General features: G+C 33.1%; 1 protein-coding gene across 6 annotated transcripts in view; it reads left to right on the top strand.

The window, feature by feature from the left end:
* Window positions 1-17254, top strand: part of LOC149782560 (WD repeat-containing protein 7-like) — a 146785-nt gene that overhangs the window by 45727 nt on the left and 83804 nt on the right. For all 6 annotated transcript variants that reach the window (XM_089934006.1, XM_089934003.1, XM_089934008.1 and 3 more), the window contains one exon: window positions 4224-4340. In XM_089934006.1, coding sequence (XP_089790132.1) covers window positions 4224-4340 — 117 coding nt within the window. The remainder of the gene's footprint in view (window positions 1-4223; window positions 4341-17254) is intronic.

Below are 17254 nucleotides of genomic sequence, written 5' to 3'. Positions count from 1 at the left end.
TTGTAATTAGATATTAGTTATAATTATGATCTCAATGCATATATGTTTTGCTGAGTGAGATGTTAATTTACTTTGAATGGTCTTAGGCTGTTTATCTGCGCTCATGTTCTGGTTGAAGTTTGGTTTTATAGGATTAACTTTAGAGTGAAAAATATGTTTGATCAAAAATTTACTTCATTTTTAAGATGTAAAAGGGTTTCAGTTTACCAGACAGAAATGGTTTGAAATGAAAGAAGGGAAGTTTGGGCATGATAAACATGATTTGGTTTCAAGTAGATAATGTTTTACTAAGTTTCTAGCTTGAAAGATTTGACTGTATATGCAGAAATTAATAGAGAAAGAAACATGATCAAAATTGCTTTCATCCTGTTTAATTAGAGACAGTATCTTGGCATGCACCTAACCCATTGATTGTCAGCAACAATTTGATGTTAAAAAAATACATTCTTCTTTCCATGTTACATGCTTAAAATCATTGGGTGAACTTGAACAGATCATGATGCCAACTGACTTAGGAAAATATTAAGCCCACTATTGGTGCAAATCACAGATTGAGGTGGTAATGTACTAATTACATATCCAACACACATATTGTACCTGACTCTTGCATACTTTCCAGAGGGTGAACCTCATCTAGAGTGCATACTATGCCGGTGTTGACTGACAATGGAATACATCCTTGTTGACTTCCACCCTATGAGACAAACATGTTTACGTCAGACTATGATGATATGCCACCTGAGAAAATCTTTTTTTTTAATAGAAAATACAGTTTACATAACAAAGTTTGACTTCATTTTTTAAAGGATTTCACATGTGTTACCTTTATTCTTCATTTTATATACATTTTACAGAATTTTCAACACTTTTACAGTTTATATTTTATTTTGCTGTACATTTATTTGGAAAGTTTCATCTTTCTACAGTTTTTATATTTCAATTTTACTGTTTCTGAACATTTACCTTTATTTTTCACTGTATAACCACTGTTGTGTTGAGGTGCCATAAAGCATTGCTACTAGAGTTGTGTGGTATTGGCATACCATGCTATTTCTTTTCCAGTGGTGTATACCATGGTACTTTGTTTACAGCACCAGTACTTCACTAGTTTCCATCAAGTATACAGCAATGCCAGAATGATCTTGTTAAGAATTTAATGACACTAAAAAGGAATTCAAAAATATTTTTACTTGCAAACCAGTTATATATTTGTCAAAAATTAATTTTGAATATTATAAATATAATTATTTATGATCCTTTAATCAAATGTTTGACACATGTCATGTGGCGGCAAAATGGGATGTTGTGAAAGATATTCAGGCAAATCCAACTTTTGGGAAAATTTTGATTTGAAACATATTTCTTTAAAAGACTGCAAATCTTGCAAAGATTTTCAAGAGAACAGTTGTTTTATGTTCGAATTTTACATAATTTCTCATGTACACTAAATATTTTCTCATTTGTTGAGCAAGTGTATTTTATGTTTATTGGCCTTCTAGTTAAGTATCTTGCCAGGGTGTTGGTATCCCAAAGTTTCCCTGCCTCAGTATGTTATTACTGTACCATATTTCATGGGTGTTTTTTGTACCCTTTTATTTTTTTGTACACAGCCCAGTTATTAAAATAATTTTTTAATGTACCATAATTTTTTGTACATATTACTTTGTATTTTTCGAAAAATCTGTTAAATTAGTGAACGTAAAATTTCTACTAAGAAGATTTAAATTTGCAAAAAGGATCAAAAATACCCGTATTGCCAGTTTGTTTATACAATAAAATAATAAAAAGTATTGCTGGTGAGAAATACAATGACTGATGAGTACATATGCTCTCTTTATGTCATAATATCTACTGTTCATGAATTAAATGGACAAAAGCCTTTACAGAACATACCTTTAGATATTATCGTTAATTAGTTCTCCTTATTAAGTCTGTCACTGTAAGAAAACACCATGTGCATTTTAAAATGAGTTCGGAAGCCCTTTGATGTTTTCTTATCCAACAAAAATTATATCTCAGTAAATGTTAAAGTGAAGACCACAGACCCTTGGTCAAATAGTATTCTTGTTTCATTATGGTCATACAAACATAAAATATAATAACCTTGAAATTGATTCACACACACACACACACACACACACACAATATCTTTTAAGTGCTTGTGCTGTTTTGACTTGGATATATAATTAACATTTTATTGCAAATTATATTCCTTACAGCATCTGCTGTATGGACATTGGCTTTAATAGCACATTGACAGATTTTCATTATTTCCCTAAAGAGAGCCTAATTTCCCTACTGGTAGCCTCACTGATTTAACCTCTTCTGTTGTTTCTTGCCCACTATTTGGTTTCAGCTGGAATAACCAAAGCACTATGCATGTTTAATTACCATGTAAATAACACTGCATAGCCATGTGGTTGTTATGACAATGTATATCATAATCAAAACAGGAATGAGTTGTTGATTTAGCAGTGTTAATTGATAATGGAGTATAGTAGGGTCATAATACACGAGAATTATCACAATCATCAGTTAGCTGAAAATACAGTCTTTATTCTCTTTGCAAAAGCTACAAATAAAAACGCCCTGAATAAATACAGTCTTGTACACTGACAAAAGTTTGTTTCATATATACATACTTTCATATCATAATCTTTTGTTTGTTCCTCAATTTGCCAGATGGTTTGCTTATGAAAAGTTAAATGTGGTTATTAGTGAACCAGTTTGCTTAAGGTCTAACTTTCTCAAATACTCCCCACATACAGGACACCTACTCATAAAGGACAATTTCATGAACCTTTTCTGAACTTACATATGTGATGATAATAAAGCTGTTCACAAAAGAAATAAGTTTGCATGTTCCTCTCATTTCCATTGCACATTGCAGTCCTAGGTTTATTCCTGCTATGAGCAGATGCTAGGGTCATTGACTGCAGAATCTGGTTTTCTTAACAATTTTTTTACAACAACAGTATCTGTGTCCTTTGCAGATTTACTAAATTGTATCTTAGCAGACACCTTTATATAATGGACAACTTATTAGACAGGACACTTGTTATGGTTCTTTCCTTGTGCATTTATGATCAGTTAAACCTGTAGATAACAGCACCATCCATTAAAGAATTATCTGTGATCATGTAAAGTGTACATTATATACAGGATCCACTTGTTCATTTTATAACTTGCTACATTTTTACAAAATTCTATAATTTATATAGAGTTGAATTATATGATAAGGATTTATGGACATATAAGGATAATTCTTCAATGCAGATCAACATTAACAGTTTTAAAAAAAAATATTTTTATTATTTTAATTATGCTTTTAAACATATGCATGGCTATATAATGCAGAGACAATATGAGCTAATTGTCTTTTCCAAGTACTCTCAGAGGCCTGAGCAAATATTGAACCATAATCCTCAGATTATAAGTCTAACACTCTACAACTGAGCTAATGCTGCTTCCTAAGTAGAGCAGGTAAAAATGAATGATTGTCACATTAAAACTTTTATGATCATACAATATCGTCATCAATATTCTGACACTTTTAAGAAATAAATTATTGATTTATCAAAAAATTTAATTCTTTCAGGCATTGTGTTACACTGATTGTGGTGACAATGCAAGGATTATCATGGATTCTAACATGTTTGCAAAAATGTGCTTTATTATTGGTTGAAGATCAAAGATTTTGTGGCATTAAAACTCAAACCCAAGATAAAACTGTTATAATTAATAGATTCAGATTTTGATGCTATGATTCTTTCTGTGATCTATTACTACAGGAAATTATATTTCAAAATTATAATCAACAAAATCCCTACCGGTAATGTAATAGTTTTAGAATGGTGATATGATCCTTTCTCATGAAATGGTAATGGTGATTTTACTGTTGATACTACGGCCACCACAACTGTCCTCTAATCCTCAGAGCTGTATTGTTGTTTAATTGTTAAATTTTGTGCAAAATGCTTTATACATTTAGACACTTAGAATATACTGGAGCCTGTCTTTGTACCAAAATAAATTGAAATCTGAAGTCAGGTGGTCCATTATTACAGGTGGTCCATTAATACAGGTTTTTTTTGGAATGTAAAGTATCAAAGAAAGAATCAAATTTTTGTGTCTCTTAAGACAGATGTCCTCTTAAAGAATGTGGTATTTAGCATAAGTTTGACTCTATCTTTTAAAATCTACAGTTATTTTGTGTGTTACAGAATCGACCTATTCATGAAGATGAGTCAAAGCAGATCCGCTGTCTTAATGCACAGACCTTGACGTGTTGCCCATACAACCAACGTACTGTTCTTATAGTGTGTTCAAAGTACTGGCAGGTGAGTCAGTATGTGGAATGTTGAATCTTGAATACTTCATTAGGCCTACTCCACTTATAAGGATGTACCAGGAGCAAAAGACAAGCAAAGCTGATATTTTTAGGTTAATGTTCATTTGCAGAGCCTGTATAAACTGCCACACTGCAGACATCATAGTGATATGACTGAAAAAAAATTGTTAAAGCTACATTAAAAATCCCAAATCTCACACACACACACACACATACACACACACACACACACACTTTTGCAGTGATGTTCCTTTTTATAGTGGGCATCATGGGGAAAAATCATGTGTTGATTGTGGGTCTAAATGAAACTTGTGCTATGGCTCTGGTATGTCTTCTTTAATGGAAGAGTCTTTACAGTATTAAGTACAGTATAGATTTGGTGATCTGATGCATCATCTTTAGATTAGACATGACACTATGGCATTGACTCAACATTTTGTATTCTGCTTTCTTATTTTTTTGTCATGTCTTATGAAATATAATTTCATGTCTGAGACTTCCAAGTGAAATTACAGTGTAACTACAGTCATGCAACTGAACAGATTTGCAGCTCTTTGAACTGTCATGTGAACATTTCTGGAAACCATAAAATTGAAGAGTTTATACAGGACTTGAAATATTTACAAACTCTACATGCCCATTCAGGCATTAATAAACAGTTGTACTCACCCAGAATAAAGTCCTTACTCAGCCAGCTAAAATGTAGACATTTTCAAAGACCTAAATTTGATAGTGTGAAAGGCTACTTTCTAGAACTTCTAACTCCAGTTGTAATACATGTTGTGACCTGTCTGCTTTCCTTCAGGTTTGAATTTTTGGGTATTAAAGAATGGAAGTGAAGTGGTTGTTTGGACTTGATAAAAACGAAAGGAAAACAAACTTATGGTAGAAAGTATAACAGAGTCAGCAATATTTTTGCCTGAACATCCTTTTCATTAAAGAGAAATACTAGAAAATTCACTTGACTGTTGGAAATTTTCACTTAACATTTCACCATATAAAGCTGGGTCATTGAATCTTGATTAAATTTATCTTATATGAATCCTCACTTCACATGAAATTTATGAAACAAGTGGTTTTTGTTCTACAGAATATTATGACTGCTATAAGGGGTTTCACGGTTAGTATCTCCCCTTGAAAACACCAGTGGGCATATCGGTGCGACTCACTTCCAGATAGTTCAGTCAAGTAAGATGGCAGATGTAGATCAAGAAAATGTGAAGACCACTCACATTATGCAAGCAGGATCGATATCTCACTATCTTAAAAAGAAATTCTATCAATATTTGATAAATTGTTTTGACATCTTTTTTTCCTCACTAACTTGCACTGCTCCCAGCTTTCATATAAATATTATCTGTCCATTTCAGAACTTCATTATCTTTCCATTACTACCTTATGCTCTAGTTTGTATTATTTGATTGTGCAAAAGTGTATCGCTGCATAAAAAGTTCTTGCAATTTATCTCACTTGAAGAATAATGAAAATATGTTTATTTTTTTACAGCTTCAATCATAGCAGTTAATGGAGGTTGAATGACGAGAAAAAATTTCTAACTTCTTAATGTTCTTTTATTATTGATTTAGACTGTTGCTTTTCTAATAATGTTCATTATATTTTTCATGAAATAACTTGAGTTTTTTCAAAATGTACAAATGTCAACCACACTTGAACAAACATATAGAGTATATTATTTGGAGAAATATCGATGTTAGACACACTATGCAATGTATAGGACATTTGTGGCTCTCACCTATCTGCCTGTCTGTCTGGATGTATGTCTGTCTCATTTCATGGGTATGTATATCCTTGAATGAATGTGTGTTTGCATAAGTATATTACATAAACATACTTCTGGTTAAAAATGAGTTTAAAATTATGTTAAGATAGAAAGAGTGACTGATAGATAATGACAACAAAAATGAATATTTGTGAGTATCCATTTATTATTGACTTGAAGAGCATGTTCTTACAAGCAGTCTCTTTTTTAAATCATACTGTTTGCAATTTCACATCTGGTCACGTGGATCAATATTGATTTAAAAGGCGAACCAAAGTAATAGGATGGAATCTGTGAAATAATTGGATCTTTAAAACTTGCATATTTGATGCAGGGAAAGTTAAACAGAAATAAACTAATTTTAAGAAGGCTGTTCTAGATGAATTTGCTGGTGGCAATCAGAAATGTTGCCTAAAGACCCCTGCAAATTTGAGAGTTATTACGTGTCAGCATAAGCAAATAAAAATCATTCTGAAATTTATTATTGCATGTACCATCTGATATTTGATGTCTCAAAGGTCAAAAAGAAAATGAAACCAAAAAAACCGTCATTGAGCATGTTATTTAATCTGAATATTGTACGATATTTGCACCCAAATATGAATAAATATTCCGTCTGCATTAATTACACTCCTTTACCGTTATGATAGCTAATGTAATTATTGCTTTGTTAAGTTCCTCTGAATACATTAAAATACTGTGTTCCATTTTTAAAAAAAAAATTCTGGTTTAAAATATTCAGCATTACAAATCAGCTGACATATCAAATTCGTGTTATAATTTTCTTGTCGAACTTGTGTTATAACTTTCTTAACTTGTGTTATAAACGAACTATTAGCCTTGTGAAAGTAACTGAGAAAGAAGGATATATCAACATATGAAGAATGCAAATTGTTGAGATTGTTTTCGTTAAAGTTATATAACCAAAAATGCGCAATAAATGTTTAAAATCATAGAGCAAAGTGATTATTTGATATCATTTGGGTATGGAAAGTAAATATTATTTAATTATCTGATATAATGTAAGTATGGACACTGAATGAATCTAATTATCTGATTTAATGCCTATAATTATTATCCTAGTATGAACAAAATATGTTTGGCAGATATAATTGATTCATTGGTTTAACCGTAATGATCTGTAGTATAGCTAAGGTTCCTTCCTTTGTTGACTTTATGTTTCGCTAACCAAGTGTAGAACGGTGAACTCTCCGGAACTGGAAATTTTGTGTGGGCATGCGCATTGGAGCTAAGGGAGGTAATTTTAGGTGCTATAATCAGTAATTCCGTTGCAACCATGAAACCCCCTATATTTTTATGCATGTCTGAATGCCGGTTATCTCCTAAATTGCATATTGAAAAAAATGGGAGATTGTAATGCATCAAATTCTTCAGTTTTAACATTTTGTTTTTGCCCAGCATACTGTACTTGTTTAATTTTTTCTGTAACTGACTTGGCCATAAGGCTAAGTGAGTTTATGGTATTGCCCTTTGTCTTTGATGCATCAAATTTCTGTCAACAAGGGCTTTTTACCACTCTAAAGACCATATTTGTGAACTAATCTTGATCAAACATGGGATATTGGCTTATATCATCAAGATCTTCAACAAATTTGATAATGAGAGATATCCATTTATATGTAAACATAATGACATTAAATACAACAGTAATACAGCAAAACAACAACAGTTACTGCAATGCTGAGGGTATGGCATAAGTTCTTTCTGAGTTTTTTTACAGGCAACCTCGACATCACACAAAGAAACACCAGGTCTATTACTGGCAGAGCTGCTTGTTAATAGGATGATATTTATTGTAAAGTTAATTGGTAAGATTAATAATGCACTGTATAATCAATGAAGTCTCGGAAGGTCAAAGGGTCAAAGCTAGAACAACTGTCTGAAGCATTATTAGAATTCGGGAAATAAATATTAATTTTAACCTGTTTCATATAGATAGTACCACTAATTCAGATTGAGCATAACAAATGACTTTGCATTACATTGACAGAACATTACCTTCGTGCAGTCTATATGCTCATTCCAAATAGCGTATTTCTAAATCTGGCTGAAATAAAAAATACATTGCAAGCTATGTCTTACTGCAGAGACAGTTGCATACTCTTGTAGCTAAAATCACTTAGAGAAGCAAATGTGATGAAAGCAGGGTGATGTTACCTTATATTTTCATAGTGAAGTATTTTTGCTGGGTTTAGTGTGATAACAACATCTACAAAAAATATGGATTGGTGATGTTATAGACTTGAGGTACACCTTATTCCCAACTCTCAACCCCAGCTACATACAAATCTGATTCTCATTCAGTGCAATGCAGAGTTGCATCTTTAACATAATCAGCCATTTCTTAGCATTAGTATATTTTGATTAATTGATATCAGGCATCAATAACATCATTTTACATGTACTGGTTTCTTAAAGAAAAAGAATTGTCTACAAGATGGGCCTTGGGACTTGACCCGGAGTGTGTTAAATTTGTTTTGTAGATAATGGCAGAAATAGTGTAACTGTCATCAGGATATTATCACTGTGCATCAGTAATATTAAAAGGTGTCAGTAATCAGAACTGTTTTAGGCTCTTGATGACATCATTAGCAACACAGTTATGGACACATGTAATAATCTTGTAGCAGCAACACCATTTACTTAAGTGTTTTAACATAGGCACTGTCACTTGTCATCAGAGCTTTCGACAAAGGCAGCCATTGATGAACGGTGTATGAAATGAGTTACATGACATGTACTTATATATATATATATATATATATGAATGACCCATTGATGAATCTAGCCTACATAATTGCACATTATAAACATTTTATAGTTAGATGGTCAAGATTGCACTCATTTTCAAATGTAGATTGTTACAGTTTACTTTGTTAATTAATATATGTGAGCATACATATCCTATCACGAGATAAAATACCCATAGAATGTGTATTTTGGTATCCTTAATATGCATTCATAGGTCACTCTTATTAATGACAGTATAAGTTTTAGCACACCATTATAAAGTCAGGGAGAGCTATTGTAATACTCAGCGCCAACATTTGCATCAGCATCAGCACGAATAAAACCATTTAAACTTGTACAGCCTAACTGCATCTCTGCCATTCTTTATAGGTTCTAGTTAATAATTTGGAGTGGGTTACATAGCACCTGCTCCTTGGAAAGGGTACCAAAGAGGCTGACTTTGTACATACTAATACATGGCATTCCTAATTAAGTTTTGCATTTAGCTCAGTGCTTTTGCACACTGTATACATACTATCATGCCTGGAATCATGAAACTTGGTGAGGAGATGCATTTTGATGACATCTACACCCTCATCACTGTGACCCACATTTCATACTTAATTGGGTTTGGTCAAATTTTTGTGTTTTGTATATTATTCAAGTTCTGGACATGCTAGAATCATTGAACTAGATGATTTCATGCATATATGTTAGTTCCACACTCTTACAGTAAAAGGTCACTGTGACCTACTTTCACAGTTCACTGGCTTTGCCGAAGTTTGTGCATGAAGATCATGACCAAATAATGTTTTGAATCTTGGTGAGGGGACTGATCTTGGTGAGTACTTTACCCTCAGCATAGAAGGAGGTCACTGTAACCCATAAATCATGCTTCACTGACAAGGGTTCAGTCTCAAGCATTGTTCATGTCAAAATCATAAACAAAATGATTGCATACACATCTCTTACTACCCTCCCCTTGCAATGCAGAAAAGTCATGGTGACCTACATGGAACATTTTATTGGCTTATGCTGTGTTTTTGCTTATAACTTGTGATTATATAGGTTTATTACCTTCCATGTGCATACTGTTATGCAAGAGATTATGAAACTTGGTAATGGTATGCATCATTGATGAGTAAGCTGTCCTTACCTCAAAAGTAGGTTGTTTGCCCATATTTCATACTTCAGTGCCATTGGTTAAATGTGTCATGCTTGAATAATTAAACTGTGATTATTAATTAAATTCTGGTATTATTTATATCTCATATCACATTGGTAAAAATGGTCACTTTGACATACATTCACATTTGCTGGCAATGGTTAAGACGTCACATTTAGCTCATGACCACATGTTTGGTGCAAGCAGTATACATGTACCTAGATTTTTGCAGGTTGGTGAGAGTATGTTGATGAGCTCTGCTCTCTCACTCACTCTCTCATATCATTATTATGTCATTACTGCCCATATTTTATGCTTCAGTGGGTTGGCTTCAGTTTAGTTTTTGATGTTCATTGATACCATGCCCTTCAAACAAAAAAGCTCATCATGACCTATATTTCAGCATGCACTGCCATTTGTAAAGTGTTTTCATATTGCCAATGATCACACAAATTTCTGGCATGGTATATACATACTATCCTGCCTAGAATCATGAAATTTATTAAGAAGATGCATCTTGATAATTTTGATAAGTACTACATGCTTATTGAAATAAGAGGTCTCTGTGAACCATACACCATTCTTCAGAGACTTTGCAAAGAGTTAGGTCTCTGTGACCCATATACCATTCTTCAGGGACTTTGATAAATTTGGCATTTAAAGTTAATTTACTGGGTGCTCTTTATATTCCAGCCATAGAACTTGATAATTGGATGCGTCTCAATTGGATGTATCATCATTAGTACTGTACTCTTAACAATAACTAAGGTTGTTGTGACCTGTATTCAATGTTTTACTAACATTGGTTGATTAAATGTGTTGAGCTTATAATCACATAGATTTGTCTATGCTATATACATCATAGCCTTCTCAGACCCTGCTAGGAATACAAATATTTATTCAGTGGTAAAGTTTTTTTCTCCATATAATTGATTATACTTTATATATTGTGGTGGGTTGACTGTATTGTACATGTCATTGAGTATAGGAACTGGATGAGTGGACTGCATGTTTCAGGCTTTTCATGTGAAGCCTCAGCTCTAGTGACTAATCAGGTAATTATTGATGCATGATCTATGCTTGTAATACATGTAGTCACTCTGCTGTTACTTCAAGCCAGTGACTTTCACCCACTAAATTCTGCCTTCTAGGAGTGAACAATGATTACAGCTTCTGAAGCAGATTTTTAAAGAATAATACAAAACAATATGAATCTCTGATTTTAATAAACTCACTACAGTACCTCTACATTCATATCAAAGAAAAGAATATTCTCTTGTATTGTTTTGTCTTCTATGCTGTGCTGTGCTTTTCTGTGTGTGTATGGTTTAATGGTATGTAAGTACAATACTGATATATAGTCAGGGCTTGTGTTTTGTAAAATTCAGGAGAGTTGCTAGTGTTGAGAATTATTCATTCCCTTCACTCACGAAATCATTGTTTATGGTACATGATGTCATATTTCAAAATGGTGGAACCTGTAAACAAATCAGTATTTGTGAAAGGCAACTGCTATGAAATCTGGGACTAAAATTGAGAAGTTCACTCAGAGAACATCTGGAAGTCTTTATTTTAAACAAAAAGATTGGACATAGTGATGGATTACTCTCTTGGAAGCAATTTAAGAAGCGTGATGGCATGCACAAGCGATCGTGCTCCTCAAAACACATGCCCTGCTATCATGGTGTAAAGTTAAAATTGTGTAAGTTTTAAAAGTTTAACAGCTAAATGTAAAGATATTTTAAAAAATTGCTTAAGAAGCTTTAGTTGGAAAAGGGGTCAACATTTAATTGTCAGAATCACTTTAGTCTAAATTGTATCTTCTGCATGATAATTCATGTTTACAATGGCTACTGGAGACTAATACAAGCTAGATAGAGGTGAGCTAAGATTGCACGTCCTGGAAGTTCCTTAATATGCTTAGTGCACATTTGCATGCTAGGGTGTGTTTACCTTGTAGATGAATTTATCGCTTCAATTTGAAATTTTAAAGGTGTATAGATTCACTGTGCCAGATTATAAGAGGGAAGCTAGTGGCCAAATGGTAAGAATGCTGCATGTTGACTGTTAGAAGTATCACCATAGCAACATACTTATGTTAGAGCAGTTGCCTTAGCAATCAAGCTTTATTAATAACCATAGTTTGGTATTACTCATAATTTGTTACCTAGCAAATTAGCTTTGTTTTATGTGTTTTAAATTTATTTAATTGAAAAGTGCTAAGCATAAGAGTATCATTAAAACAAACAAGCTAACTTGAATGGTTCTTTAAATTGTGGAACTGTTATAGTGTTGTGATGCATACTGACATTTTTTGATACCCCAACATCATAATGTTAAGTTTTAATAAAGAGACCACATAATTTTACATTTTATTTTGTGTTTTGTTATGCAGAGGCCACAGGATTTAAAAATACTGCTTTTGTTTTGCACACCTAACCATTGGACCAAATGAGCTTTTGACATGACCTGTCATGCATATTGTGTCTTGTTCATAATCCATTATTTGTCATCCATGCATCAACAGTTGCTTGTTACTACTCTGGAATCCAAGTTTCTGATCTGATTTGAATTAGACATGCAGTTTGGGTTTATGTCATCATAATCTTGGATGAGTTTACTCAGACTTAAAATATGGGCTTGTAATATCAGGATACTAGGTCGGTTTGATATTGTGTGATCTCCATGTATAATAAAGATGTAATCTTGCATTTGATTGGATGAGCTTTGGTTTTTTCCATTGTGTAAGCCATATTTGTGATCCAATTATAATCACAGTTGTGATATTTGCATATCTCATTAAGGTCGTGGACTGTTTTAGTTATGAGCATTATTACCACTATGGAAGTCATATTTGTGATTTGAGTTTGATCAGATTTTGAATATGTGCTTATATCATCAAGATTTTGGACCGTTTCATTAATGCATGAAATTTATAAGATGATCTTGCATGTGATTGGCTGAACATATTATCACTCTGAAGGTGCTAATTCTGATTCGATTTAGATACATAATTAGAATATGGGCTTGTATCATCAAGTTCTTTTGCAATATCAAAGCGACTGCATATTAATCATGCCTTTATCTTTAAAAATAAGTTTTATTATAATATAGTACAATAAGTAGAATCAACATGATAGACAGTTTGTGAGATAGTATAAATAGGATGTGATTTTACAATACTTCACAATCCTGCTTGTTTAAAACTTAAGTTATGTCAGCAGTACTAAACTCACTTGGGTCTCTTGTTTATGCAGAAGTCCTGCTGGTAGGTATAACATTTTCTTACAATAAATAAAGTATTTTTTTTCAAGGGTCATAATTTGAATCATGATTAAAAAGGCTCATTATATAAGGATGATTGGAAACACCTATTAATTCTTTTTGTTTTACTGATATATGCTACAGCGAGATTATGACATAATGATACAGCATCAAAGTTGGAAAATCACCAGAAAATGGGACAGAATAAGAGCAAGTGCATGGAGAGAAGTCTTGTTAGAATTTCTGCTTAATAGATGGATTAAGATTCAGTTTTTTTACCAAAAAAGAATCAGTTTTATACCCATAAGTAAATACAGCAGTTTCATTTTGCATTTATTGGCAGAAAAATAATTGTGCACCAAGGTTAAAGCAGCTTAAAATAAACAGATGTATCCACTTAATATCGTATTTGTTAAAATGAAATCCCACTTTGTATAGACTAAATGATTTCCCCAGCAATCTTCTGTTATCTTTTTTTTGTATTTAATGTGAATTGCTTAGTATGAAAAGCAAATTAAGATGAAGAAAATTTCCAGTCTGCAGGTTACTAAATTAAGTTACAGAGGATTTTGGTCTTTATCTTGGTATATTATCAACAATAAATTAATTGATGCAACCACAGGCAGCAGATAATGTGTATTAAAATTTCACTTTTTTATTTAATCTGTTTTAGAGCTTAAAAGACAGTAATAATTCTAATTACCAATATTTAAAAGTGTTAAAGTAATAAATCAGACTCAGCCAAATCATTATTTTTTTATATCTTAGTAATTTTGCAAAAGATAAACTTAAAGAAGTTTATCAAAATTTGTTTGATCTTTGACAGAAATAGTGTTCAAGTGTATTGTTTTCTGGTTGATGTCAAGCAAAAATAACATAACAACATGTTTATCACAAAACCCAACTAAAGTATATGTCATTGTGTCATGTAGGCACATTTAAACATATATTAATTGTTCTAAAATTTAATATTATATAGTTTAAGCAACAAATTTTCAATCCTGATTGTTGAATGATCTGCACTTCAAATAAAAAACTCCCGATGAAAATTATTGATTGCTGTGACTCCTACAATGGTGGCCAGGTACTGAACTGGACAGGCTGTGAAAAGAGGACACTGGGTTTCTCATATGAATTAATAGGGTTGTGCACATTTTTTTTCCACACATGTTGCAGTCATTGTGACATCAGGGCACACAATATTGTCTGGCTTGTAGTGGATCATGCCTTTAGGTTGACATCATTCAAAATTTCCATGTACTTGAAGAATGATTTTGTCTTGTGTATTTATCAGAGCATGTAAAAAGTGATCTTCCAAAGGAAAATGGATATATGAGGATTCAGACAAAGTGAATACTTTCCATCAGATTTTAAAAATTGACACCCATCACTGGAATAGTTACACCCATCACTGGAATAGTTACACCCAGCACTGGAATAGTTACACCCAGCACTGGAATAGTTGGTAATGAATGTCTGCATGACCTATAAGACTTGTGCTAGATAGAGTCTGAAATGATTTTCCTGGTTCTATGAATTGCATTTTATCTGGGTCACAATTTGTTTAAATTGTTTACCAAAAGGTGTCTGGAAGGGAAAAAATAACTATTGTCTAAATGTGATGTCCACCATCAGTTCCATTGTAGAAAATTTTAACATCACAGATATAAAACGTTGTTCAGTAACACTTGCATTTAGCTTAACCTTTTAACTATCCATAATTATTATTGGCCCTTTTCAATTTGTATTGAGAAAATCATTTTCCATTTCTGATTGATAGGTTAAGATTGAATGTACTGAGGTGAAAATTAGTTTTCAGTTCCATTTTATTTATGTCTAGATTCTTGTTTTATGTCGGACATATTATGTTGTGGGCGGGGTGTTTTATGTACAGCATAACAAGAAAGCATTTAGTGCTGAGGTAATTAGAGTAAAGCACTGTGTCACTGACTGACCAAGGCTGATTGGATGATAGTATTTGAAATCCTTGTTCCTTGTTTATACTGTAAATTTTGAACAACTGAAGTGTTTCTTTTGTAAAACTTGACCCAGATCTATGTCATGACTAGGTGGCCAGGTTACAACTTTTAAACACTGAAAACAATCAGATATTACCCTGATGAATTGTAGACATAATGACTAGACAGTATGTTACATACCACAATCGTGCTCTCCCACAAGGTCAAGGTAGTAGCAGAGAAAAATTTAACTCTGCAACCTGTTTCCTTGTTTTGGCAGTAGTTTTTGAACCAATCGTGGCACTTTGCCCAGATATGTAACTGATCAGGCAGTGTATCACACACCAATTCATGCTCCCAGTCTCAAGGTCATGGTCATGGCAAAGGAAAATGTAACTTGGTTGCCATTTTTTTGTCAGTGCTATAAAATTTGAGCCAATGAAGATGTTTTCATAAAACTTTATTCAGATATGTGTTACACCATGACTATGTTTTGTACCACAGTCATGCCCTCTACCACACAGTACATGGCCACAGCAAGGGAAATGTAACTCTGCCTTGTTTCTTTGTGACCTTTCTTCCGTGTTTGGTGTTTCACTTCTGACTTGTATGAGATTTATTGATGGCATTTTAAAAAAAAAAATTTACATTGACAGTTGAATGTATTTTTTGGCTATAACATTCAGAGGAAATAGTAGCTTAGTGGTTTTCCCAAGGACTGGCCTGAGCAGGTATCATAACCCATGGATTACAAGTTCAAAGAAATACCATCTAAGCTACCATTGCCCCATGCTCTAATAAAGCTCTACACAGAGATAGAAGTTTCTTATAACTAGACAGTGTATCACATACATGAGAAGTCAAATCATTGCAGGGAGATATTTAAAAAAGGGTGCATAAAGTTCCATTTTCAGTTCTTTTGTTTATGGATGTTTCATTGGTTTTATGGCATGTAGTTGCTCAGATGTATCAGTTTATATTTGATTTCATTGTAATTTTTCCATAGTAGAAGCAGGTTGCATGTATTATTTTCATTGTTATCCCCATGCTTTAGTGTTGGAAATATTGTACTTTCTTCCTGTCCACATCTCTCTGTCCATTTGTCTGTATCTCATGTGCCCTAGCCTTAACTGCAGTGTGGGAATTGATGAAACTGCAAAATTGGTGCTTAACTATAAGCCCCACCCCCTTTAGTATACTGCTGCCTTGGGGGGTATAGTCACAAATCCCATGAATTTTTGAATTTTGAATTAGCTTGCTGCTTGAATTGTCACACTTTAGTTCCTGGCTAATGAGAATAAATTATGTTGTGTTTTTTTATCACCTCATTAAATATCATACTCTCAGTATAAGACTCCCTCAATTATAATGCAAGACATATTGGTTTGGGGGTCAGAGGTTAGAGATCAAGGTCAATGTAATTGAAAGAAGAAAACAGGTTTCTGTACCAGTATTTCCATTATTGACCATATACCCATTACCAAAGTTTGTAAAGTACTTGGGTAAGAAGGAAGCCTGTTGATGTTGGGTCAGATGTTCAAAGCTCAAGGTCATAGTGACTAAAAGTAGAAAGATTCTTTTTGCGTGATAACTTTTGTTCTAGAACACATATCTTTATGACAGTTTGTTGTGGACTTTCACTTTAGGTATGGAGAAGGCCTTCTGATTTTGGTGTCAAAAGGTCAAAGGTTACTGTTGTGGTTCAAAGAAAAGTTGGTTTAGCAGAATCATTTTTGTTCTAGAGAAAGTGGATAACTTGTGCTTTGCGTAATAAAGGAACCTTTACATTCTAGAGTGTGAAGGTCAGAAAAATCAGTCTAATTAGTCTAATTAGAAAATAATGATTTATGCAAAGTAAGTTTATTTCAAAACCACATGCCATAACTAAAGGTCCAAGCCTTTTACAACCATTGGTCAGTAATCTTCAGTCAACTGTGCCCTCCAAGTACCTACACAGAGGACTACTAAATGTTGAGCAGGTGTAT

Source organism: Sinohyriopsis cumingii, chromosome 15, assembly GCF_028554795.1.
Source record: "Sinohyriopsis cumingii isolate HCF-2022 chromosome 15, ASM2855479v2, whole genome shotgun sequence".
NCBI classification, from domain to species: Eukaryota; Metazoa; Mollusca; class Bivalvia; order Unionida; family Unionidae; genus Sinohyriopsis; species Sinohyriopsis cumingii.
The sequence above is the reverse complement of the archived record's forward strand: the minus strand, read 5'-3'. Positions and strand labels throughout refer to the sequence as shown.